This window comes from Malaya genurostris, chromosome 2 (assembly GCF_030247185.1).
Source record: "Malaya genurostris strain Urasoe2022 chromosome 2, Malgen_1.1, whole genome shotgun sequence".
NCBI classification, from domain to species: domain Eukaryota; kingdom Metazoa; phylum Arthropoda; class Insecta; order Diptera; family Culicidae; genus Malaya; species Malaya genurostris.
In genome coordinates, this window is record NC_080571.1 from 4760958 (window position 1) to 4788459 (window position 27502).

A 27502-nucleotide genomic window follows, 5' to 3' on the forward strand; every position below is an offset into this window, starting at 1 on the left:
AAATATTAAATCCACCTATAAGGAAGAGAAAGACAACAGCTTACCTTTCTTAGATATTCTCATTGCCAGGAAGGCAAAATCTTTAACTTTCGAAATATACCATACCATAGTGCCATACCAAACACTTCCAATCATTCTCACCAACACAAATTGGCAGCATTCAATCATATGTTTCATAGAATGCTGACCTTACCTCTCAGAGAAGATGCGGTAATAAAAGAGAAAAATTTTATTTTCGAAATTGGAAAGCTCAATGGATATTCGGAGCGCTCAATCCAAACTATCCTTGATAAAAAATTGGGATCATTGAAAAGAATATTGGTGGAGATATAAGTTACTACCATAGAAAACACTTAACCTCTTTCTACCCTAAAATTTTTTTCAAGGCATTTCTACCTGTTGTTAAGAATCTATCTGCCTCGGTTTCACATAAAAGTAACAAAGTTTCACTTTGTGGTTCAAGTAATCAAAACGAAGTAGTTTATATCCACAATAGCTCTTTGAGCTGCGCCATTTACTATAAAAAACAATTCACATTAGAATTAAGATTTATACCATTTACAAGTAAAATTCCGTATTTCATATTATTTCAAGTTCTGCCACGGTCATAACCTTCATCGTCAAACTTAAAAAAAATGATGCTTACCTGAGTAAATGTGGTCCGGTGCCGCCTCCGCGCCGGCGTCGGACAGGATGCCGTTGTGGGCGTGTGGCCGGCATGCTGAGGCAGGGACGAAATTCCACTTCCGGGCGACGAGATGCCACCGGACACCGACGAAAGTCCACCGTTCGGTTCGGGTTTTAGTTTTTTAAAAGCTCCTTCCGCTGGTTTGTTCGATGTGAGATTTTTGGGGGAAGACGTAAAAGAAAAGCATTAGGGGGCGACCGGAAATTCTAAACCTAAATGCAAAAGTTATGGGAATGTCAAGTCAGGAAAAGATCCCATCTCCATCCGTTAAAATGTGACAACTCATTTAAAGGCCGGCTTGTGTCGGCACCACCGCTACCTACAAGTCAAGTGCATTTTCAATTTGTGCTCTCGCAGCAGGTCCTCGAGATGCTGTACTTCACTTCCCTTTCCGTCGAACCCTTCGGAAGTTCGCTTGGGTAGGCGGAGCAGTGACATACATTAGTACGAGCTGAAATTTGATGACCGAGTGAGGGTTTGTTCGTACAAATGTAGCAGATCTATTAATGATGGGTGTACCATATGGATGATAAATAATAAAATAGGGGTTGCGATATGTTCTTTAATGATTTGCGATCCTTTAATGATGCTGCGATAAGAATGCTTTGAAGTGGTTTGTTGAAGAGAGTCAATTTAAAATTTAATCAAGATTGTTCAAGCGATCTGGGCAATCCTCTACAGTATGCTCATTTTTTTTTTTTCAGGCGATGATCAATATTTAAATCTAGGTAACAAAGCTGTTTTTACAAGGGTTGGTCTCGTATCGATCTTGCAAGTTAGCATATCATATATAAAGTAGACATTCGTGTTACTGGGTCTTGAAATGATATTCTTACTTTTCTATTTTTAGAACATAAAAGACGCATTAGAGAGCTGGAAAATCTACGAACATTTTCAAGGAGTGTATCGAAAATAAGCTATCCACATACATTTGTGTTGTATGTATTTGTGATGGTTTTTATGCTCAGATCACAGCATGCTGTGCGTTTGGCTGTCAGCTTTCGTTTGTTTACTTGCTTGTGCGGTTGAACTACTACCGGAACTATAAATGCATAAATCTATCGATCTTATTATGTTGCTGCCTTTATATAATAAGCATAGTACACCTCCAGTGTTTTGGCCGGATTTAGCGTCGGCTCACTATGACAAGACCACTTTCAATTGGCTTGCGGAAAAGGGTTTAAATTCCGTTGAGAAAAATATCAATCCACCAAATTGCCCTCAGCTTCAACCCATCGAACGTTACTGGGCAATCGTGAAGAGGGTCTTCAACAAGACTGGTAAGGCAGCTGGGAACATGCAGAAGTTCAAAAAAATTTGGGCTCAAGCGTCCAAAAATGCAATGCAACACTTGTCCGAAACTTGATGAAGAGCGTTCGATCAAAAATTTTAAAACTCGTGAATAACTTAAATTTCATCCGATTTTCATTATGCTTAAGTTTAACCTCGTACAATAAAGGATCAATCATAATTTGAAAGAAAAATTTGTGGATAGCTTATTTTCGATACACTCCTTAGTAATCAAACGAACAATACTGACTGTATAATATATTGAACCGTTTACTTACAGTTAGAATCTCTGTGTTGATTTAACAATCAAAAGTACTTTACCAAAACGAAAATGAAACGAGATTAGTGAAATATAGTAAGGATCAAACCGATAAAAATTTGTATTTTTCAATTTCATGTCATGCTTATATTGTGAAGCAAACGTGCTCCTGGTCCAGATTAACTTAAACTCAAGTTAGTTCTAATTTGCAAGACCACGTCAAATGTATCACATTTCATTAGTGAAGATTTCGATTGTACAATAAATATTGGCAATGAATCGGACCATTATTTAAAAAAAAAACTGTTTTAATCCACCTAGTGGTGTAATGATGCCTTTCTCATATCAATCATACTATCATATATAATACTGTGGTATTCTTCAAAATAATTTTCTTCAATTTTAAAAAAGAATAACCGAAATCGGTTTGTTTGACCGTCTTCTGATAAAAACTATCAATTGGAGAAGATTTGAGGTCGATTTAGAAAACTTTTTACGGTTTTTCGCCCCTTTCAGTGATGGTAAAAAAATTTTAACACAGTTTTTTGAGACGAATCCGGATGAAATTCATGAATTACGTATGGGACCACAGGACCTTTCATTTGAACCTAAGTTTGTGAAAATCGGTCGCGCCATCTATGAGAAAAGTTAGGACACATATTTTCATTTTTCTGCACATTTTACCCCATAACTAAGGAACCGGAAGTCGGATCCAAACAATATTCAGGAATTTTGTATGGGGCCACAAGACCTTTCATTTGAATCTAAGTTTGTGAAAATCTTTTCAGCCATCTCCGAGAAAAGTTAGTGCAAAAAAAAACGTTACATACACACATACGCACTTACACACACACATACACACAGACATTTTGCGTACTCGACGAACTGAGTCGAATGGTATATCGGTTCAAAAAGTCGGTTTTCACAGTGATTGCATAACCGAAAGAACTAAAGCAAAAAGAACAACTAAATTTAAAACATTGAAAAAATCTGGCAATTAAAATTAAGAAAAGCCAGCACAAAATTTTTTCTCTTGATATAAAATGATATTAGAAACCTTAGCTTTTTGGTCAGTACTGATAAATAAACATCTCTCTGAAGCCTATCTAAAACGAACATTGCACAGCTCAAGATCGAAAAGCAAAACAAATTGAAGAATTGATCAATCATGACATCAATTGCTAAAACTATTTAAATTCCTACATTAAGGGTTGTTTTTGGTTTGCACATTCCTACATTTAGGAGTTTGGGTTTGTTTATATTTCGTTTTGTTTTCTTCGCGTTTCGCCTTCGGCTCGTTAGTGCTTAAAGCAGTTCAAATTGATATTTCAGATAAGATATGGCACTTTGTGAAATATCCTTGAAGGGTCATAAAAAATGTGTGAACTTTGCCTGCTTAACGGTTCAAATTGGACTGCTAGGCGGAGAGGGGAGTTCAATTTGAACTGCTGCAAGCTCAAACTCCTGTCCTGTTTGTCCATTTTCTATTTGTTGAGGTTTCAGATAAATTGTAAATCAAGAGAAAATTATGAAAAACTCAATATGATGCCGGAAGCGATGTTTATATTTTGATCACTGAACAGTAATTTGAGCCCCGGTAAAATCAATAAATTCTTTGATCATAAGATCAATTTTCTCTTTCTAATTGAATGTATTTTTGTCTTATAATAAATTCATAATTTCATTATTTTCAGTATTTTCAAAACTTTTAAAGTAAAAAACAGAAATCGATGATATTCAGTTTAAATTTAAATTCAACATCGTCTCTTCTATAACTAATAACACTCCCAGACCTAGTTACATAAAATATATTTGATAACTATTGGAATGTTCATACTTTGTCACACAAACACCAAAACAGAATCAAATCAGCCTACTCAGTATGGAGATGTCTGCAATTCGATCAACATCACCCAGTGGACACGTCTTATGATTTTTAGAATAGGTATTTGAAGAGAATTTATAACACAACTTATGTTCGCAATAAAATATGAACTTCAAAAATATCCGTCTATTTTTCTGGGAAACATTTCAGATGGCAGAACCACGAACTGAGCTCTTCTCCACCTATTATGATCAATCATGTTCGGTGGCAATATAAATGTGTACCCCACGCTCGATACCTAGAAAAGCTGTTTTACCTTATGATGGAAAAAGAACCGGAATTTTATTAAAAAAAGGTAAAACGTAAAATTTCAATTTTTAATAAATTTTTTTACTATCGCCTTCAAAGTACTCTCATCCTGCGGCAATACATGCATGCCAACGCTTGATCCAATTTTCCATACAAGTTTTATAGGCCGCCGAAGGTATGGCCTTTAGTTCACGCAGCGAATTCTCTTTTATGGTCTCTGTGGTCTCAAAACGCGTTCCCCGCAATGGCAATTTGAGTCTGGGGAAGAGGAAAAAGTCACACGGGGCCATATCTGGAGAGTACGGTGCTTGGTTGATGATATGTTATTGTTTGAGTTTTTGGTAAAAAACTGCGACACCACCAACGTTGTTTTTGAATGAAATTCAGCTTTTTTGGCACCAGCCGAGAAGCGACGCGTTTCAAACCCAAAACATCAGTTAAAATGTGTTCGGCTGATCCATAAGAGATGCCCAACAACACAGCAATCTCTCTAATCGGTACAGAACGATTTTGCAACACGATTTGCTTCGCCGATACAATGTTTTCTTCAGTAACAGATGTTGTTGGGTGGCCAGGGATCTCATCATGATCCAAGCTTGTACGACCACCTTTAAAGCGTTTATACCACTCGTATGCCTGTGTTTTTCCTAGACACGATTCACCAAAGGCCTTTTCTAACATTTTCAACGTTTCGGAACACTTAAATCCATTTGCAACACAAAATTTGATGCACGCACGTAGTTCTAAACTTTCATCCATTATAAAAATCGCCACACGAAAATTTTTCAACTTCTTTGTATAGACGCCAAACAAAAACTAATAGTACGATATGCGTCAAAATTTGACAGAATGTGTATAAAAGTGTTGCCAACGTTGAGAGAATAAAAGTTCACCGATTGGACAAGCGCGGGAATTTTAAAATGAAAATTCCGGTTCTTTTTTTATCATAAGGTGTATTGAAATTACAATACAGTAAGGTATTGTTAAAATAGTAAAAAAGTACAGTTGTTCAAGGAACGATCTCACCAATAACCGGCGTTTCCACAGTGCATAAACTAAAATAATTTAATAATTAAGCAATAGCACTCACAGTTTCGACAAATCAGATCCCCAACGAAAGCGAGTGATCCAAAACTGGAACACAGCTGGCCGGAGAAACGATCACCGTAAACGTTTTTACTGTATGCAAAGACAGGCAAATAACTGCTGAATTAAAACAGCGTTTGAAATAACGTATGGTGCACGCATAGATAGAAACCTACCAACATTTCTTGTTTATCGCAAAACAAATAAATTATTATTGTAAAATCAGTAAACAGTAGCCAACCATAATTAGTAGTTTTAAAAAAGTCTTTCCGTTGCAACGAATTAATTTTAACTGACTCGATCATCATTTCGCTTAATTTGGCTCAGTTAACAGCTCGTGAGTTTTCCGTGATTGATCAAGTACCAGATGAAATTGCATATTGAACCAAATACATGACCCTTGGTAGTAGTAGGCCATCTTACCGTGCAACCTGAACTGATTTAGAGCATAGATGGTCATACTCGTGCAGGTCACTATAAGAAGGAAATGATCGACCTCGAAACTAATATAATATATAAATTTTTAAAATACTGATTCGCGACGACACCTAACTTCGCAATATTTCCTATTTATCAATGTGCTCATAATTGTCGTTTTATTTGTACATTGGTAAATTTCTAAACTTATAGTTTTTCTCCTCTAGGCAGCCGATTAACGGGAGAGAAATATAGAGTATTTTTAATTGACCGACTATTAGTTTCAAACTGACGTAATATGGTAATGAAAAAGAAGACGATTGTTAGCTCATTTGAATTTTAGATTTTTTATTTATTTTCTAATGAACTGATTCGTATGAACAACTCTTTTTTTAAATCATTTATTTTACCACGGCTTTAACCACGAACAACTCTAGTTGAATGATCCTCGGTTTTTCTTATAGTAAAACTTCATCTTAGAGTTACTAATATCTTAACATTTCCAAAACAAATTTTCTAAACTTGTCCTGCCCTGATCTCCTATCTCATTCTCGGCTGTCACAGTAAACGCCAAGACAGCGCAAATATTTCAACTAGAAAACTCCAAGATAGCCAAGACGTCTGATCCGAAAAGAATACGGACTTGTCCATTCGAAGGACCCGAGACCTACTCAGACTCCGAATTTCTTCCAGACTGATCCCTAGTAGGTCAAACAAAGCAGCTTATTTAGTAAGAAGGTTCGTGTGCTTAATCAATAAAAACCATTTTATTGGTAATGAATCGGCATTCGAACAAAGAGACAAGCGACGCAGACAACTTGGGCTTATTGGGTAAATGAAGCGAATGAATTAAGAAAACTAAAAACAACAACTAGACAACATATGAGAATAAACGATGAGGGACGGGTATGAATTGAGCTCACCACCAGTAAAATGTGACAAAAATATCAACTCATGTCTGTCCCATATGCAAAGTACCCGCATGTCAGTCCCATTCAGTGCAAATTTCAATAATTTCATTTGTTGCAATATTGGAATAGCAAAGGTGTACTACTGATATTTCATGTAATAATACCATGATTTAGCATTAGGTAGCACAATAAATCTAAAAAAATTGGAAATAAAATTTTGATCGTCTTTCTCTCGACATGTCGATTTTCCATATGAGACTGATATGCAAGCATGGGCAGTACAGTTTAGTGAGAAGAGAATCAACATTGAAAAATCTTTTAACAGAAAGTAGAGAAACTCCTGGCCTTTTACGACATAAAGCAGGAACCTCAGGATTTACTCTTGAACTAGGGATGTCCGATACCGAGTCGATACTTTGAGGTATCGATACTTCTTTTCAAGAATCGAGTATTTTTGGTATCGATATAGCATCAGAGCGATACTGTTAGTATCGATACTTTTGGTCTCGATACTTATGGTATCGCAACGGATTAAAGTCAATTCCCATTACGACGTAAATTTTTTTTGTTCCAATTACAGAGGCTTTAACCTTAAGGTCATTCGCCTCTTCGGGCCAGAAAAACTTTCTAAGACTATGTTCAGGGTTGGGAATCGAACCCAGGTGGGCTGCGTGAAAGGCATCGACTAACCCATCCCGCTATACCCGTCCCCAATTGAACTTTTTTTTTCTTCGGATTTGACGAAGCGCCAATCCCGTGCTTGGATTGGTATGACGTAGACTAGCCGTTGTTGAAATTTGTTCTCGACAATCTCGCTTCTTGCACTGAAAGAAAGTGAACTGAGCGAAAACCATCAACAAAACAGGCACATAAAGGCCATATTCTCAGAGGATTCAAACATTTCAATATTTCACACTCATTGCACTCTCTCTCAGTGCGCCTGTGGGACGACGCGAGATTGTCGAGTACGAATTTCAACGAGCGCTAGTTCACGTCATACCAATACATGCGCGAGCCTGGTGCTTCCGTTCCGTCTGTCCCTGGCCCTGTGGTAATAATAATAGTAGTTCAATTTAAACCGCAAAATTAGCACAGGCGAGTTGAAGAAAAATAATATGTGTTTTTGCACAAACCAACGAAACTCCTAAATGTTCAATAGGAATTAGCTTTTAGTGTAGTATCCGTGTATCGACATAAAGGGTATGATATGAAATTTTTTGAGAAAATAAGTGAAATGTGAAATTCTTTGAAGTTGACCAAAAGTCACGAAAGGCGAGGTGCAATCTATGTGGCAAGAAATATGCGTGTACTAATTTCACAACAAATTTATGGAAAAACCTGCTGCTGCTCAAGTATCAATTATTACTTACAGATATCGATACTTTATTGCCTTTTGATACCATGTATCGATACCCAAAATTTTGGTATCCCGATACCCTAGGTATCGATACTTTACCTTCCGAGTACCATCCCTATCTTGAACACATTTTTTTGCATCCAAATTCGACACGGTCTCTAGGCTGACCTGTTCGGAGAAAGCCAATGGTTAATATCAATTTCTTAGTAACTAATACTGAATTCAAAAATAGAATGTAAATTTCTCAGAAAAAAAAAACCATTCGTAGTATGGGATAATCGGGCACAGTCGAAAGACTATGAACATTATGACTGCTTTGAAAGCCTCCATCATCGCCCAAATCGAAAAACCGCATGAGAAAAAAAAACGTATGGAAAAGACATAATGAAAAAAAAAAACAACAAAAGCATCATCACAACATCGGCTAAATGGAAAAGTGCGTTTATCCATCCAACTGGCGGCTTCCGCTAGTGCCACTTGTGCTATGCACTGCAGACTGAAGCCGACTCCATTAAAGAGTGAAGTAGGAAAACAAAGTCAGGCTTTTATCCCGAAAACGGTTCTCCAACTTCATCATCATCCCCACTAGCCGACAAACAGCAGTATCAGCATAGTGCCCTAGGCGGCATGGTCCTTGCGGCTCCGATGCCCGGGAGAGCTCTTTATGTATAGTCTCTTAACGAAGAAACGCTGTAATAAAGAGCTAAAAAGCTTTTGATAACAACTTTATGAATTGACAAACAAACTTTATATGTAGCTTTTATCTTTTTTATTATGTGGCATTTTGTATCCATGTCGCGAAAATAGAAAAAAAAATTGGTCGAGCTTCAATTATTTCTCTTCTCTATACGCTGTTTGGCTCGGCAGGATCCAGGATCCATTTTTCGTGTGCGTGTGTTTGGGCTGGTGACGAATGCCATTAGTAGTCATGCTATAGATCGAAGTACGACCATTAGCGAGATATCACGTGCAAGGTTTGTGCACGGAGCTCAAAGGACCACCATTTGTTGGCAAACGGGCAGCACACTGAATTCTGGTTTTGCTTATTACTATTAGGCAATAAACAGTGTCCGTAATTATAGACTCAATTACAATTAATTTAGTGATTAGTATTCATTAAGCACCTACCACCAATCTCCGATTAGATCGCATAACCAGCAAATTCCAAGGCAAACCATCATCAGAGTTGTGTTACCCCTCGTTAAATATGGCCTCCGAAAAAGTCGCTCCAATAGGATAGTATGGAAACAGTTCAAGCATTCAACATATCGGCACTCAATCAACCAATCAACCTTGGCCATTTAATGCTGAACAGAATCGATGTCCAAATAATGTCCAGTCAAATGCTAAATCCAGTGACGAAAAATTTCTTCTTAAGTATGCTTCCTTTTTAGCTGACTACGGGTGTCAAATTACTGATGCATTTTATTTTGAGAAATGAATTACATTTTGATTGGTTGGGATTGATATTCTTTTCGTTGAGAACCGCATCAGCACTTCTCGTCGGTTGTGGCTACTTGCCAAAACTCTCCAGAATTTCTCTGAATCTTTGCGAGACCTTTTAAAAAGTAGAGAGTACATTTTCAAAGTCATGCACGGAACGACCGAAATTAGCTCTGCGCATATCCAAAATTAATGTACGAGTTCTATTAGCCTGACTAGCCAAACAAATTCTCTGTAATTTCTATTCACAACAACTTTGGTATACTGCTTGCTGGTACTCGATGATACTTTTGTGAACCATGGGCGTCGAGGACGGGAGACTTGAATTCGACTCCGTCAACTGCTATGCAGCCGGCGTCGATAAGACAAGACCCGAGCGACTCCGATGGTTCCACCAATGCGATGAGCCGCGATGATTGCTAAGACCGTAGCAATGTTGTTGACTGGGATAAAATTCCTCGAACAACGTGTTGTTGCATGGAAACAGACTGTTGCTGCAGGACAAGTGAGCTGATGATCTCGTTGACAATTGATATAGTGATCCGTTTTGATTGATGAAATCCATTAGGTGAATTCTCTCCGTTGACCTACTCCGTAGTCCTGCTTCACCCTTGGTGGTGATGAATTATGATCTGCGGTAATGTTGACTATTACAACGTTGCCTGTATGGGAGGACGGATCAGTTTCTGCTGCTTTCAATTTAGATTGTATACTTAACTTGGAATAGTGTTGGGATGGTAGTTCTGATCACCTCGATCAAGAACTGAACCATCCCTCCTTGCTTTGTTGCTGGAACCTCGAAACCACTTCTGACATGTGGTTGTCAACCGCTGTTGACATTGTACAGCATACTGGTGAGAGAGTGTATCGGAGGCATCGATGACGAAGATATAGGCTAAACTGCTTCTCTGACGTGATGGTGATTATATGCAGCTGTAATGATCCTCTAACTGGCGAAACTGTTTGGTGCATGAAGTTGATGGTGACGATCGGGAAAGTTGACTATGGATTTCCAATAAAACATTGCTGATGCTTTGACGAGAATAGTGCTTCGACTTTTGCTGAACTGTTTCCTAACGTACGATAATTTTTTGTGTACTTTTGTTCCGATGATACGAAAGAAGATGAATTGCTTAACCCTGGAACGGCTTGCAAACTAGCAGTGAGGTACGTCGGTGACGGTGAATTAAAACCTTGGACGGCTTGTTAGCTAACAGTGAAGTACGTCCTTTTAACCTATGCCTGGGACGGCTTGCGAATTAAAAGCTGGGACGGCTTGTTAGCGGAAAGGAACACCGCCGGAAACTGTTTATCCGAATTATAAAGAATGCTTCAACACAATGATAAACTTTGTTGACTGGCGACTCATCTCCTACTCGAGCTTCTGGAGGTCGTACTTGATCGGATGAGCACGTGGCACGCACCGCAGTTGTGTCGTTTCCATTTCGCAAAATGGATTGTAGAACCATATAGATGATTAGGACACCTCAGCAGGCCCGAATGACACAAAGCACGAACGATCCGAAACTGCTGAACTTTTCGACCGACATTTTGCAAAATTATCAGCTTGACAGTTTGTTTACGTGAGGATATGACGTATGACAAAGACGGCGGAGATGGATTCTGCTCGTATTTCATGATGGGTGAGTGAAGGTGCGCACATTTTGATATTCGATAGGTATCACAGTTAGAGTAACATTATTCAACGGAAATATGTGGGGATTAAACTTCACAAGTGCATGCAATTTTATAATTCGATGATGAATTTCAAGACACAATGGGAACGTTGCCATACCGGCATTTTGGGTACATGTCACACATGGTTTCTGAATAGCATTTTCGTTTTGCGGAATAGTTTTACACTGAATTGAGTACTTTCTGGTTATCGTTTCTATCGATAGTTGGTTTTCGCCGCACATCAAACAGTGAACATAATTGAAACACAGACAGCTGCGTGCTGTCACGAATACTTCCAATTCATTGTGAACAGAATGTAAACGACACTGAAGGTCGTTCTGAAACTTTAACAATGGCGGTTTCGGGCAAGCAATTGCACCCATCCACGTGGTGATCATGGGTTATCGTTTCCTTCTTAAGAATTGTACTTATTTCTTTATATTATGAACAGTAATGAAAAACCGTATGGCAAATTGAACTGCAATTTTACATTCCAACCGTCGCGTCCGATACATTACATTGCACTGGTAACTGATTGTTCGTCTCGCAAGGAGAATTCTGGTAACTCTACGTTCGTCTCTCAAGGAGAATTCTGGTCACGGCACCAAATTTATGATGACGCTCACCACACGATTATGATGAGGCTCATCTGAACCCTACAACTTAAGCCTGGGACGGCTTCCAACTTAAGCCTGGGACGGCTTTCGTGCAGATTGGGACACTGCGGACACTTCGAAAACATTAAGCCATGGAACGGCTATCGCACGGATGGGGACACCGCGGAACACTTCGGATGTGATGTAATAAACTGGTACGCGTTTATTCTTGGTTAACTGATTAATATATTTTACTGAACTAGGACAACACTTGGACGGCATCGAATTACGACTACGACAATCACGACAAATATAACGTAAACTTAATGTACTATCGAAGTACCGTAGTACTGTAGTACCGTAATACCGTAATAGAACAGTATCGCAATACCGTAATAGAACAGTATCGTACCTGATCTGATCTACACTGCCCTTATACAGTCTGCGTACATTATTATATGAACAAAGTTTGTCTCTACCGGAAAGCATTTTAGGTACAATATGCCGGAAAGTCTATATCGCAGACGAATGTTATCGCAAACTCTCTCAACTACGAATAAAACTGCTCGAATAATAACGTTGATCGATTTATACTTCACGTACAGTGAAGCTCACTTAACTTGTCTTCTGACATATGCAATTGTGCATCAACAGTAAGATTTTTTTAGTTGTCTCAAAAAATAACTAACTAAAATCAGAAAATCAACTAATTTTTTCGCCAAAATGCTTATTTCGGTCTTTCCGTGCATATGCGATTTTTGTTCGTGAATGTTTAATTTTTTTCAGCACCAAATGAAAACAAAACACGAGAAAAGCAGATAAATAGAATAATGAAATAGCAGAAATGAAAAACGAGTAAATTACCCCTGAGATGGGACAGGAATTCGGACGTATTCTCCTCTCGAGGAAATCGTTTTGCCTATCGGAGTACTCTGGATGAGTTGAAACACAACTCAAAATGCGTCTTAATTGAACAGAACCTTCGTACATGTTCAGACTTTGCACGGCCGGTGCATGGTTAATTTTTCAGTCATTTGCTCACCGCTGGATACTCATACGTGACATTTTAATTGTGTTCCTTTAGTCGAATAATGATCTCGGCTGCTGTGTAATAATAATTATGGGAAATTGAACAGTTATGGTTTTTAACGATTAACTTATAGTGTTTTTAAACGTCCTGTTTTTAAAGTCTTTAGTTTTTTTATCAATACTGAACGAAAAACTGATTGTATAAATACTGATGAACGCAATAACAGAAATGAAAATTTACAAAAAAAAAATACCTTAGAGACGGTATTTGGAACCGCAACTTTTTTCTATGTGGGAAAAAGTATTCCGCCAATTGAACTTCTCAGAATGTTTTGAAATAAACCGGTTCCGCTTGAGAACATCCCCTTGAGAAAACGAAAATTTTTTGACTAATCTTTCATCTAGTAGAACATTTTAACTACTGTACTTGAAAAAATGCAACAGACACCTTTGATCACCAAAAATTCATTTTAGGTGGGATGTTTTTAACATTCTCGGGAAACAAGTAAACACATATTAGCTATATTTTTGCAAAGTTGGAATTAATACCACCCATCAAATTATGTGCAACGCTCTCTTTCGCTCTTTTTTTAAGTCTTTGTCATTTTTGAAATTCATCACTGTTTTCCGGAGCTTTTCTTTCCACATTTGCCCAGAATTATTCTATTGGTGGAAGTTCTGGCGAGTTTGGCCGATTTGTCTCTTTCGGTACGAAAACAACAATTTTGGCTTCATACCACTTCATCGCCGATTTCGCGTAGCGGCACGATGCCAGGACCGACAAAACAGAGTACCATCTTCGTGGGTCCGGAGAAGGGGCCACAGGCACTTCTGGAGGTACTCTCTTTATATATATTCGGTTGTTGAGGGCATGCAGGACTTACCGCACCCACAAATCGCTCGCTACACCAAGTAATTCTTTGCCAATTATTCGTTTTAATTCTTCGGAAACTTCTCCGGAAAATCAGGAGTAGACATGCTGATGAAAATTCTCTCGTCGGAGATTTACTTAGTGTCTGCTTAAATATAAATCTCGTTTTTTTACGATGCATTTCGGCTGCAGCAACCGCTCGTGGTACAGCTTTCTGGCACGAGGTAGATTGGTAAGACTCCTGCGTTTCCTTGAAGTCAGGAAATCAGGTCCGGTTAATTGCCTGTTGGATGAACAGTAATAATTACAGCAATCCCACATCATTTTTTCGGGTGTAATAATTATTACGATCGCGAAAAGAAAATATTATTTTTAGATTGCGTGGCTTCTTCACTATCGGCTGGCTATCGACAATAACTTTGAAAGCCGGCGATTTTTAGAAAAATTATGGTCCAACCTACAATCTTTTCCAAACAAGATGTGAAAGTAGTTTTTGTTGTCTTTAATATGGAAATACATCGTCCATGGTCCCGATCATTCAAGTAAGCCCTACCCTTGAGCTTTTCAACTTTTAATTTATTCCACTTATTAAAACCATGAGTTCGATTAAGACCCGCCATATCGACTAAGTGAGGAACATACAAATCCTCTGCAGTGTCGAAGATCTCCTTGCGTGACTTGATTTTTTATATTGATAAACCATCTTTTGAGACCGGTAGCCAATTTGGGCAAATAATATCTAATAAAATAATACGAATCGGATCAGTCTTCTATTTCATTATCATAGTACGTCAGTCGGTCAATTAAAAAAAAACTCTATATGTAGTTCAGATACTACAAATCAAACGACAATTATGAGCACAATTATAAATAGGAAATATCGCGAAGCTAGGCATCGTCGCGAATCAGTATTTTAATAAAAAAAATATATGTTATATTTATTTCGAGGTTGGTCATCCCCTTCCTACAGTGACCTGCACAAGCATGGCCTTCTATGCTCTAAGTCAGTTCAGGTTGCACGTCAAGCATGGTCTACTACTACCAAGGGGAATGCATTTGGTTCAATATGCAATTTCATCCGGTGCTTGATCAATAACGGGAAACTCGCGAGAATTTAACTGAGCTAAGCGAAATGATTATTGAGTCAGTTAAAATTAATTCGTTGCTACGTAAAAACATTTATGAAACTACTAATCATGGTTGGTAACTGTTTACTGATTTTACAATAATAATACGTTATTTAAAACGCTGTTTTAAATCATCAGTCATTTGCCTATCTGTGCGTATAGTAAAAACGTCTGCGATGATCGTTTCTCCGTCCAGATATGTTCCAGTTTTAGTTCACTCGCTCACCGAAAATTGATAAAATTTCGTTAGGGACCTGATTTGTCGAAAGAACTGTGAATGCTATTGCTTAATTATAAAATTATTTTAGTTTATGCACTGCGGACATGCCGGTTATTGGTGAGATCGTTCCTTGAACAACTGTACTTTTTTACTATTTTAACAATACCTTACTGTACTGCAAATTTCAATATAAAACATCTTTGATAGATATCGAGCGTGGTGTACACGTTTATATTAGCACCGGACATGATTGATCTTAAAAGCTTGTGAAGGCTTTTATCGTATCGAAGAACGCTCACTAGCAACTCTTCACACGATTCAATCAGTGCCATCAAAGAGAGATGGATATCATCTCAGCAATAAAAATAAGTTCTCTTCAAATGCTAATAAAATAAATCTAAAATGAATTTAAAATAAAATCATAAGACGTGTCCACCGGGTGATGATGATCGAGCACAGATATCTCCATACTGAGTAGGCTGGTTTGATTCTGTTTTGGTGTTTGTGTTACACCCTTTGACCCTTTGCGGATATTTAACAAAGTGCCATATCTTATCTGAATTATCAATTTGAACTGCTTTAGGCACTAATGAGCCGAAGGCGAAACGCGAAGAAAACAAAACGAAATAGAAACAAACCAAAACCCCTAAATGTAGGAATGTACAAACCAAAAAACCCTAAATTTAGGAATTTGAATAGTTTTATAAATTGATTTCATGACTGATCAATTCTTATTTTTTTTTGCTTACCGATCTTTATTTATCAGTACTGACCAGCTAAGGTTTCTAATATCATTGTATATCAAGAGGAAAAATTTAGTGCAGGATTTTCTTAATTTTGATTACCAGATTTTTTCGATGTTTTAAATTTAGTGTCCTTTTTTACCTTTTTTTCTGTTACTATCCCTTGTTCAATATACATAGACTACCTCTCTCAAATTTGAAAAAAAAAACTTCTTGAAATATAGACTTTGTCACGAAAAATCAGCACATTTTGTTTTCCCAAAATTTGTCTAGCAAAGTCTTGGCATTACATTCCTTTTGTGGAATTTGGCCTTTCTGTTTCAACAGACTTCGCAGCCGGTTCTTAGCGTACAGAATCATTGCATGGCTAGTACTATGGATCCTACTGACACTAAGAATCCTTCCAGGTCGGAGCTCAAACATACGACAACTGGCTTGCAAGACCAGCGTCCTATGCATTGAACCGCCAACTCCGCCAACCCCGCCAACCAAAATTTATCTACACTGTCTTTTGAAAAGGGCCAAACTTTTTTAACCAACTTTATTTCAAATAGTTTTTGTTGAAAAATGGCAAATCTTACAAAAAAGTGTTGTACTAGTGATTTTCACAAAATCAATCAAATTTGTGAATGAAAATGCTGAACAAATCCTTATCGAGTCCTACACTGAAAAAATTGACATTAAAAATTTAAAAACGATTTACGGTTGGGTATTTTAAAGGTAAAATTTGTTTCTAACAAATACTTTTTACTATCCAGCACTGATACTTTTTCTTAATATCGGGTCACTAGCAATAGGGTATTCTACCGAATTACTCTCACAAACTGAATTTCATTGGAATCTTGGATGGTTACGATTTTCACTTTAGTTTATTTTTCGAAGACACTGGATAAAAAAATCAGTATGGACAAAAAATAGTTTTTGTTGGAAAAACTTTTTTTCCTTAATGGTTCCCATCTTGCATTGTATGATCGGTTGGTAGGGAACATAATCACCTAGTTTCGGACAAAATTTTATCAAAATCAATTAGTTTTTTTTTTTGTAAATCGGTTTTAAATTTTCAAAGTCAATTCTGTGCAGGATTTGATAAGTAGAGGAGAGTGTTCGGTTACCTGTGGTGTCGATTTGGTCGATCTCCTTATCCACTAAATCATGGTCGATCTTCTTATCCACTAAATCATTGCATTCATCAGCGCATTAAAGTTCATTTTCCTCGACTTAGACGATTTGTTTGGAGTCGCCATGGCTAACAGAACTTATTTGTTTGTTGGAGCTGTCAATTTGTCCACTTGTTGCATATCACCAGAGATGTCAGCTGAACAATAAGCGCCAATTTTAAAAAGTCTGTAAATTCTGACGATTGTCGGCAAACAATCGAAGTTTCAAAAGTATGTAAAACATCTTCAGACGGAAAAAGGTTTGCAGGTTAACTACGAAATTTGATAATTTACAGACAAATTTTCATATCACTGACAATTTTTTACGATTTGTCGAAAAAACTGGGGTGTCGGTAACCGAAATCGGTAGACATTTTGAAAATTACGAAAAAATTTTGGTTGCGAAAATTTTGATAGCATCCGATATTAAATCACGAAATAGATCGATTTCACTTCATTAATATTCAATCCACTAACGTTTTCGATTGATGCTCTTCAATTTATGGTACTATAAAAAAAGTCAGAAAAAAACTTTTGTGTTGATTTTCAGGTAATTAAAATTTGTTTTGAACGCAGCAAAAAGTACAAGCGTCTGTTTGCTTCGGTATTCGGCACAAAAAAACGTGCTGCTATTACACACACACACATGACATTTGTCGGAATGACGCTATTTGGTGCCGGTAACCGAACACCTTCCCCTATTTACACTCGAAAATTTAACTGATCTTGTGAAAATCACTATTACAACCAGAGATGCCAGATCTGCAGATTTGTCTATAAATCTGCAGATTTCGTAAATAGTGCTGCAGACTTTTCTTTTGTGCAGACTTCTCAGACTTTTGAAAATCTAGTTTTTCGCAGACTTTCGTCAAAATTTACAGATTTTTGACTTTACAGATTTACAGATTTCATACTTGCTTGGCCCTTTTCAGCCTAGATCAATTTTGGAAAAACAAAGTATGCGAAGTGACTTTTTGTGACAAAGTCTGCATGTCCTGAAAGTTTCATTCAAATCTTAATTAAAAATCACCTCTCGCGAAATTCAATTGAAAATACAATATTAATAATGTAGACGAGTCTGCCTCACAGCTTTTACATCAATGATATGCATATTTATCGTAGTGACAAAAGTGTGGCAAATCTCCCGGCTGTTTTACAAATCTTGGAAGCTTATCGTTTCGTATACCTTATTTATTATTGAGATCGTATTGCTTGTCGGCTACTTGGTCTCCCATGAAAGTTGACCATCAATGTCAACTTCCTCTCCTGACACTTCCACCTGTTACGGTGGTATGAGTCCACAAAACAGTTGAGCCGTGATCCACTGATTTATTATTCCATGTCGCAAAAGGCCACAAAAATGGGAGTTCCCTAGTCAAGGTGTATTTCTGTTCCAATGACTGAATGGCTGCAGGAGCTTAAATAAAGCAAAACTTTGGCACGATTGACGATATCATTCTTCGCCACTCGTGGGGTTTAAATGATTAAAACATTTAAAAAATCCTTCCATGGTTCGTTGTAGGCGATTATAAGCCAATATATACTTATACGTTGAAAAGTTATTAAACCCAGTCTTCGTTGCCTTCAACAAGAACGGAATGACTAATCCACGTGAAATGCCTCGAACATGCATACTGACCAATAGTGCTCTCGATGTATCTCTCATATCCAAGCTCAAAACTGGGGATATTCTCATGTTGGTTTGATGGCATAGACAGGAAATATGTCTATTATTCGGTATATTTGTCGCATAACCAACCTGCACTGAGCGATAACTGCAAAAAGGTTGTATCATACTACTGCAAAAGTGGTTTACCATTTATAATCGGCAGTGACGCATATACTCATATCATTTGGGGCAGCACAGATATCAATTCGAGAGGCTCTGATCTGATGGATTTTGGGAGCAATACAAACCTGCACTTGGTCAATGAAAGTGAGAAGGTTTTGGACGTAACTCTCTGCTCTGATAGAATTTCGCATGAGTTGGTAAATTGTTTCAATTTTCAGTCGTAGCCCTTAAAAAATTAAAAAGTAATATTTGAACGTATAGATAATGTCAAAGTAGTAGAGGTAAAATGTGACAGAGGAATTTTATGATATGATAGCCGAATGGCAATAAGCACAAAACCGCTCCAAACGAAATTAAAATGAGTCAAATAGAAAAGTGGTGTTGGATACAGGATATAACTAATCAAATATTTCCTTTTGTTTTCATAATAACGTTAATTGCTTTATGGTCATGTATTTTTATACGTGCAACCACAGAACACCGGTTCATTGGCGTTGAACTAATGTTCCTGCACGCATTCGCATGTTATTATTATCACTAACCTACTTGTTAATTAAGCAGCCCTCGTACCATCGTATAAAGTTAAAATCTGTCACGCGTGGCAACCCCTCATGACCCTCATCATTATTTGTCGGACTTTTTATTATTCATCTTCTTTTACACGTTGATTACAATGCAATTGAACCACTCTGGTAACAAAATATCAATAATACTCTCTCAATGAGACATCTCCAGGCCTGCTTTGATCGTCAGCGTGGTAGTGAATCAAGGGGATGGTGAAGGACATGTACACAAACGGAAAAGGCATTGCCTCTCGACGCTGGGCGATTGAGGGAAACACTCGTGTTCCGGAAGGGAACCGAACAGCTTCGGTCGAACCAAATCTCCTAATAGGGATGAGATTATAGAGCAATCAAAAGGTGTTGAAATACTTGCTGGTGAATGGATGGATGAATGGATGGATGGATGACTGGTAGAATGAATGGGCCCGGCTGCTGCACTTTGTTATTATTTCCTTCTTGACAATAATGAGCTCATGGACGACATCTCGGTGTCTTTTTATCCGGAATTCGCTTCGGCCATATGGTCGTGGTAGGATCATTGTGGACACGGTGGTTGACAAATTTAGACGAGGAGACTGATTGAATGGACGCGTTTGCCTTGCTGGAATGTTTTTCTAACATTTCCATGTTAGACGATTTTTTTATGTATTTTTTTAAATGTAACCACTAAACATCCGTAGTGTCTTTCCTAAAGATTTTAATTGTAATATGCTTAATGTTACCTAACAATACAGTTAAATTAAATAAAAACCATTAATTATCAGAGGTTTAAAAGATCACCTTTTCTAAAGCGTGCATCTATGCTTCCATATGGAAATAAGAGCAAACCGATTCATTCAAAAAACCTTTGGCATTGGATCCAACTCCGATCCACGCACTGGTAATACGTACTATTAATTATGCAAATATGATAATTAAAGATAAACGTGGGCATCATTAACGTAATTAATTACTTCTTCGTCCTTTTGCGCCACTTTTTGGCTCATAATTCAAACCGGGCGGTTGGGTTTGGCACAAAACCAACAGCGATTATTGATAAATTATTTATTTTTTCCCAATTATGTTAATCAGTTGGCGGCGGGCGGCAACAACTCCCCATGTCAGATTGCAATCACCGGGAAAAGAGTGAAAGTCGCTCTTGTGATAGTGGATGAAAGATGAAAATAGTCCCAAATATTATCCGCCCACTTGAGCCGACGCTGCCAAAGCACTTTCTCCGCCACTTTTTGCATCTCATTATCATCCATCGGTCGAGAATTATGGTAAGGAAATTTGCTCCTACCGGGAAGCCGTCAGGATCACTCACCTGGACGTTTTAAAGTGTGACATTTGAGCTAATTTAAATAGATGCTACTAAATTATTCATGCGCACAGCATAAAATTACAGAGCTGTTTTACATAAATAATAGTATAGAGCACTTTTCGTACTTCGCATTCTTCGTGACAGACAAACGCACATAATTATGTACCCATCCATCCATCATCGTTATGTACTTGATTCAGGACGTTTGGTTTACCGGTGATTCCGGCGTCGGAATCAGGTTGAATGAGATGGATCACCTCGTATCCGGACGGCATCAACTGCAATCATACTTTTTAGAAGAACATACAAGCACGAAACCAGACACATCATTATCAAACTCCTATCGGGCTACAGTGGCTGTGATGGCAGTGGAACGAAATCCTGACGGAAAATATGGTCAGCTTTTCCTAACCAGCGCTCGAAGCACAAAGTTCGCAATCGTCGTGATGTACACGTAACAGACATTGCAATATAATTTATTCATTTCCATCATGAAATTATGCCATTTGCATGCAAAAAAGGTACATACACCATCACACGTTTCTGGGCTATGATTCCAGGCACCAACCAGTTTCATTAGGAAACCTACGGCCTACTTGGTGTGGACAAGTGTCACAAACTAGTGACAAAAAAAGTGACGGACAACGTTCATTCCATAGCAGTGCAACTTAAATTTTACCCTACATTGTGAATAGTAGGCATGTGTTTCGTACCGCGTAGGCAACCGAGAGAGAGAGAGTGCGAATCAATCTAGGAAAACTTGTTTCCGGCGCCGCACGGTGTCTGTCACCCTATGCAGCCGGGTTGAACCCTCAATAAAAATCAAATAGAACGAAGCAGGCGGGACTCCCTGCGCGCGTAAAACCAACAGATGGTAGATTTGTCGCATTTGATGGTAATACTACACTTTAAAAACAATTACAGTGTATTCATCGTGGAAGCACTCTCCCGTTCGTATTTGCAATGTTAATCGGATTGTCTGATGAGTGGTTAGGTGACTTGGTGGAAACTAGATGCAGGCTTACAAGCTAGGAATCCTGAGCCGTCTTGTTCATAGTTGTGTTCGTTTGTCACATGTTAATTAGAGGTATCATGTGACACCAGAACAGGTTGCGATTGTTTCTGTTAATGGTCGGAAGGGTGCGACAATTCGAGATCGTAAACACTTTTTTTACAGGTGAGCCTAATGAGGCCAATTGAAAGAAACATCCGGATTCGCCTCCGATCGTTCAAACTAATGTCGAATCGATTATGTTAGGTAAATTCCAGAAAGAGAATCACTGGAACTACAACTGTTTTGCTTTTCTTTATACACTGAGCGAAACAAAAATAGCATAATTATTTTTTATCACAATACTTTTCTTGAAAATTAATGGGAAGTTCAAATTTAAAAATTACATCGTCAAAAAACTCCTCTTCCATTTTGTATATATGCTATCGGTTAATTTATGGGCATTCCAGCCTGCCAGCTCGTGAAAAATCGTGCGAAATAAAAATGGCACTTCTCTACACAATAGACTCTTCTCACCAAGTTATGACAGATTTTCGTCAGATATTTGTATATTAGCCATTGCATCAAGCTAAATTTGACAGAAATTCGTAGATTAGCCATTGCGTCAAGCTAAAAGCTTAGTTTTTTTTTGAATAGTGTAGAAAGTTTGCTACAATAAATCTGACATGGGTTGATCTAAGCATCTAACGCTGGAAGCAAAAAATAAAAATTAGGACATACCACTACTCAGGGCTCTCAAATAGAGAAAATGGCCTAAAGCTTTTTTGATCATTCACTGTTTTTTGAAAAGATATGAGAAACCTGATCGTACCCAGGAAACCAGTAAGCACTAATAATGACATTAAATTAGCCTTTTATGAGCACCGCTTAGAGCTCTATATCGGCAATCTGAAAGCTCATCTGTTGTAAATCAATCAGAATTCAGTTTCCAGAATGCACACCAGTCATAAATAAGCATTATATATGAATAGATATATATTTTGCCAAAGTCGGTCTGAAATCAGTCACAAGTGCGATTGAAATGCCAATTAGCAATTGTTTGCTGTCATAATGCGGCATTACTATGTGCCTATTGGTTACCGGGGTATAGACAAACGTCGAAGAAAAAGTTAAGCTTTAGGTGAAGGTTAAGCGAATAGATAGTAGATTGACGATGAACCAAAAAAGAAAAGCATCTCAAATACGTGCAGAGATGGAGCTAGCAGTAACAACCTGTTGAGTCCAGCAAATTTTATCAAACAAAGAAAACCTGGATTGGAGATTAAAAAATTAACTGCAACGCATAGGTTAAACCGTTTCAACATTGCAAAGAAATGCATTACCTGGACTGACGAAAGGAATCCTTATGGTAAAATGAGTCGAAACTTCGAATGCGATGTGCTTATGGTATGGGGAGCGTTTTCGTTTCGTGAAAAAATTCCGTTAGCCTGGATTTTTAAAATGAACTCAAAGGACTGCATAGAAATGTTGGAGATTGTATTTTTCAGCAAGATATGCTGTCTGAAGTGTGGTTTAATGACATAAACATAGAAGTTCTAGAGTAACCAGCTTGTTTTCCAGACCTGAGTGAAAACGGGATAACGATAACGTAAATACTCTATTTTTCAGTTCTAAGATCATCCCCGTGGAACGGAACAGTAACCGTGCGAAAACTTAAGTGTTTCCGAAATTCTCTCTAGTTTTTGAATAATTGATCAAAAACACGACCCTATTGACAGTAATGTAAAGTAAAAATGTACGACTGAAAGCAAAAATCGGATAAGTGCAACTTTGTTTGGAAAACCCGTTTAAGTATTTTTGACTGCAAAAATCGGATAAAAACATTGAGAGCAAAAACCGGACATGGATTTTTCAATGCGTTTAAAAACATCTTTTCTACACGAACCGGACAAAAACTTAACCGGTTCTTCCAAAACAAATGAATTTATCCGGTTTTTGAATTCAAAGTTTTTAGAAACTGCCACTGTGGGAACGCAGCATAGATCAAGTTGCCCTTAACAAACAAGCAAACCATGCTTCGTCCACAGCGACAGTCGGTAAAAACTTTGAATAACAGATACAATAGAATACACACAGCTAACAAATGAGCAGGAAATTATTGTCGTATTATGACAGTATTCAATCGCAAATTGTCAACTCAGTAGTAAGGAGTGTATAGAAAATAAGCTATCCACAAATTTTTCTTTCAAATTATGATAAAAAACGATATTTTATTCATTGATCCTTTATCGTACGAGGTTAAACTTGAGCATAATGAAAACCGGATGAAATTTAAGATATTCCTTCACAAATTTTCGAACTTTTGATCGAACGTTCTTCATCAAGTTCCGGACAAGTGTTGCATCGCATTTTTTGGACGCTTGAGTCCAATTTTGTTTTAACTCCTGCATGTTCTTGAAGACTCTCTTCACGATTAACCAGTAACGTTCGATGGATCGAAGCTGAGAGCAATTTGGTGGATTCATATTTTTCTCAACGAAATTTATACCCTTTTCCGTAAGCCAATTGAGAGTGGTTTTGTCATAGTGAGGCGACGCTAAATCCGGCCAAAACAGTGGAGGTGTACTATGCTTCTAATATAAAGGCAGCAAACTCTTCTGGAGACACTGAGATCGATAGGTTTCTGCATTTATAGTTCCGGTAGTTTAAAAAATGGTTGACTTCAAACCACAGGAACATATAGCTTGCCATACCAATACCTTTCGACCGAATTTCTACACTTGAATTGACCTTTCCGCATCGCTCACATCCTCCCCAACGACGACAGTAAATTATTGTGGACTTGGAAGGGTTTTTGTGTCCTCCTTCACATAAGTCTCATCGTCCATAAAAACGCATGCGTCCGAACACTGCAAAAGACGCGAATACAATTTTCGGGCCCTTGTTGCTGCTCGATTCTTCTGTTCTACACTTTGTTTCGAGATTTTCTGCTTCGTCTAGGTCTTCTGGTGATTTCGTCTCTTGATACGTTGGATCACTCCGACACTCGTTCCTGCTTTTTTGGCCAAATCACGTTTTGACATTGATTTGTTCTTCATGATTAGAGATACCACTTTCTGGTCCAGTTTCGGGCTGGAAGAACCGCGTTTTCTGCCCCTTCCCGGTAGCTCATTCAAAGAATAACTTATTAATGATGGTTTTAACACTGCCATGAAATTCCAAACCGCTTCGCCAATTTTCGCATAGTAATACCCTTCTTACTCAGCCATGTGTTCAGAACCTTAATTTTCACTTCCTTTCCAATACGCGACATTTTGAAGTCGCAGAATTTCAACCGCACAAACAAGTAACCAAATGAATGCTGTAATCTGAGCATAAAAAACCATCACAAATACATGCGTACAACACAAATGTATGTGGATAGCTTATTTTCGATACACTCTTTAATTGTGCATTCATAATGCTGAATACTGATCGATTCACAACTGATATGCTTTAAGATTATCGATATAGAGCTAGAAGAATTGTCGGTGCTCATAAGAAGCTATTTTACCGTCATTGTTAATGCTACTTGATTACTTGGGGTAGAACTAGGTGTAGCAGTAGAATTGTTTTGCTGGAATTGAATTTTTTGATAGTTCTCTTATGCTTGCCTCAGCTCTGCCTTTATGAATGAAAATGTGTAGTGACGCGAATATTGAAATAGAGCCTTTTCACGTAGCTTGTATCCGTATGAAATTGATTTGTAGTTCATAGGAAGAGCAATTTTGTTTCCATGCTAAGGATTATAAAACCTAAAAATTATAGAGTTAATGTTGCATCTGCTAAGGGGTTCAAGTTAGAATGCATTAATAGCAATTAGGTTACACCTGCGAATGCTATAAAATATGTTGTCACGTGTTTAGCTCTCATTTCATTTAGACTAACGATTTCAAGGAATAGTTTGGAAATCAGAGCTAATAAAAGTGATTTTCATTGACTCAAAATAGACGAAAATGATGAGAAATTACTGTCACACTCAGCTTCGCTTGCAAACTATGAGAACGAAATCCATGTCTAGTCAATGACATAAGCGGGAGAGTAGTTTCAAAATTGTGTTTTTTCTTTCATTTGCCCTTTCAGTCATTTGCAGTTTTCAGTGAAAATCCCATAGTATGCAGTGTCGATATTCAATCGAAGCTGTGAGAATCGAAAATGACAGAAAAAGGTTTCACAATAACTTTTACCTGTTGGTGCTCGAATTTGTCGTAGTTTTGGTTTCCAAAGAGGTTCTGGGATGTAATTACTTCACTATTTATAGCCAAGCGTCACAGATTTTCAATACATCCATCGACGTTTGGTTTCGTCTTGGCATAGAAGAAAGAGTGACGTTGACAATTATTATCTCGAAGTTTTTTGATGAGAAACGAAAATGCTTCGTCCCTCTTCGTTTGTTTTAGTGTCGGTCATTTACGATTGAGTCAGTAAAATATTGAAAATGAGGCTGTTGGATTGGATTCTTTCATTGAGATACCACTCATGAATACCTCTTTAGGCTTTTTTGCTAGTCGGAAACAAGGGCATAATAAGGTATGCTTTAACTAGTTTCTTCTGATTGGGATACACGATTTTTTCAAAGTGGGAAAATTACATGTGACGCCAATCCAATTTTGCCGTATTTTCTTGAGCTTTCATTTTTCATCAGTTTCGATGTCTAATTCAGATAAGTTAGCTGTTGAGCCAATGCCATTCATTCATGCTTTCGGTTGAATTTGAAATAACTTTCGATGCTTCTGGCTTCTATTATGACACAAATGTACAAGACTTTTGCGTTGTTTTTGATTCTCTTCTCCTATTAATTGTAGGGGAGGGTGTTCGGTTACCGGCACCCTTTTATTTTGAGCTCATAACTTCTGACTTAGTGCACATTATGCAGACATCTATACATTAATGGAAAGCTAAAGTCCCTAGCTAACAGCTGATCGAGAAACTAAGCTGATTCATTTGATTGAAAAAGAAAATTATTATCTATCAGGTGTACAACTTTGCTTCCGCCGTTTTTTTCGCTTTATTGCGAAAAAGTGCTTACAGATGTATTATTCAAAGTATTTTCCGTCGCTAGCGACAACTTTCTCCCATCTTTCCGGCAATTCTCGGATCCCGGCTCGAAAAAACGAGTCCTCTTTTGACGCTATCCATTTTTCCAACTCTTCGAAGGATTGAAAATGTTGATCTGCCAGGCCGTGTGCCATCGAACGGAATAGGTGGAAGTTAGAAGGAGCGACATCTGGGGAATAGGCTTCTCATTTCTCTGTGGGACAAGACTTCTCATTTCAGCGTTTCCAGGTACTTTTTGACCACTTTTACGACGTGAGGCTAAGGATTGTCGTGTTGGAGGATGACTGTCATGTTGCTCTTGATATTGTGGCCGCCTTTTTTTTCAGTGCGCAACTCAGACAGATCAGTTGCGTTCGGTAGCGATCTCCTGTGATGGTTTCTCCCGGTTTTAAGAGCTCGTAGTAAATCACACCGAGCTGATCCCACCAAATATAAATCATAACCTTGGCGCCGTGAATATTCGGTTTCGTCTTCGAAGCAGTAGCATGAACGGGCTTTCCCCATAATTTTCTGCGTTTAGGATTATCGTATCGAACCCACTTTTCATCACCGGTGACGATTCGATGTAAAAACCCCTTACGATTTTGTATTTAAAGCAGTTGCTCACATACAAATAGACGGCGCTCGATGTCCCTCGGTTTCAACTCATACGGCACCCAGTTTCCTTCTTCCTGAATCATGCCCAGGCCTTGAGACTCAACTCAACTCACTCTCAACGATTCGGCAAGTTCTTCTAGTTGTTCATCTTTGAAGGTTTTTTATCTTCCACCACCATGTTTGTCTTCGACAT

At 37.9% G+C, this 27502-nt stretch overlaps 2 protein-coding genes across 2 annotated transcripts in view; both read right to left on the reverse strand.

Annotated features, from left to right (window-relative positions):
- The window catches only part of LOC131428368 (probable 4-coumarate--CoA ligase 1), a 286060-nt gene that overhangs the window by 156408 nt on the left and 102150 nt on the right, over window positions 1-27502 (reverse strand). The gene's annotated exons all lie outside the window — the stretch shown is intronic.
- The window catches only part of LOC131428369 (homeobox protein unc-42), a 100558-nt gene that overhangs the window by 62910 nt on the left and 10146 nt on the right, over window positions 1-27502 (reverse strand). Inside the window, exon 2 of the mRNA XM_058592281.1 lies at window positions 647-825. Coding sequence (XP_058448264.1) covers window positions 647-825 — 179 coding nt within the window. The remainder of the gene's footprint in view (window positions 1-646; window positions 826-27502) is intronic.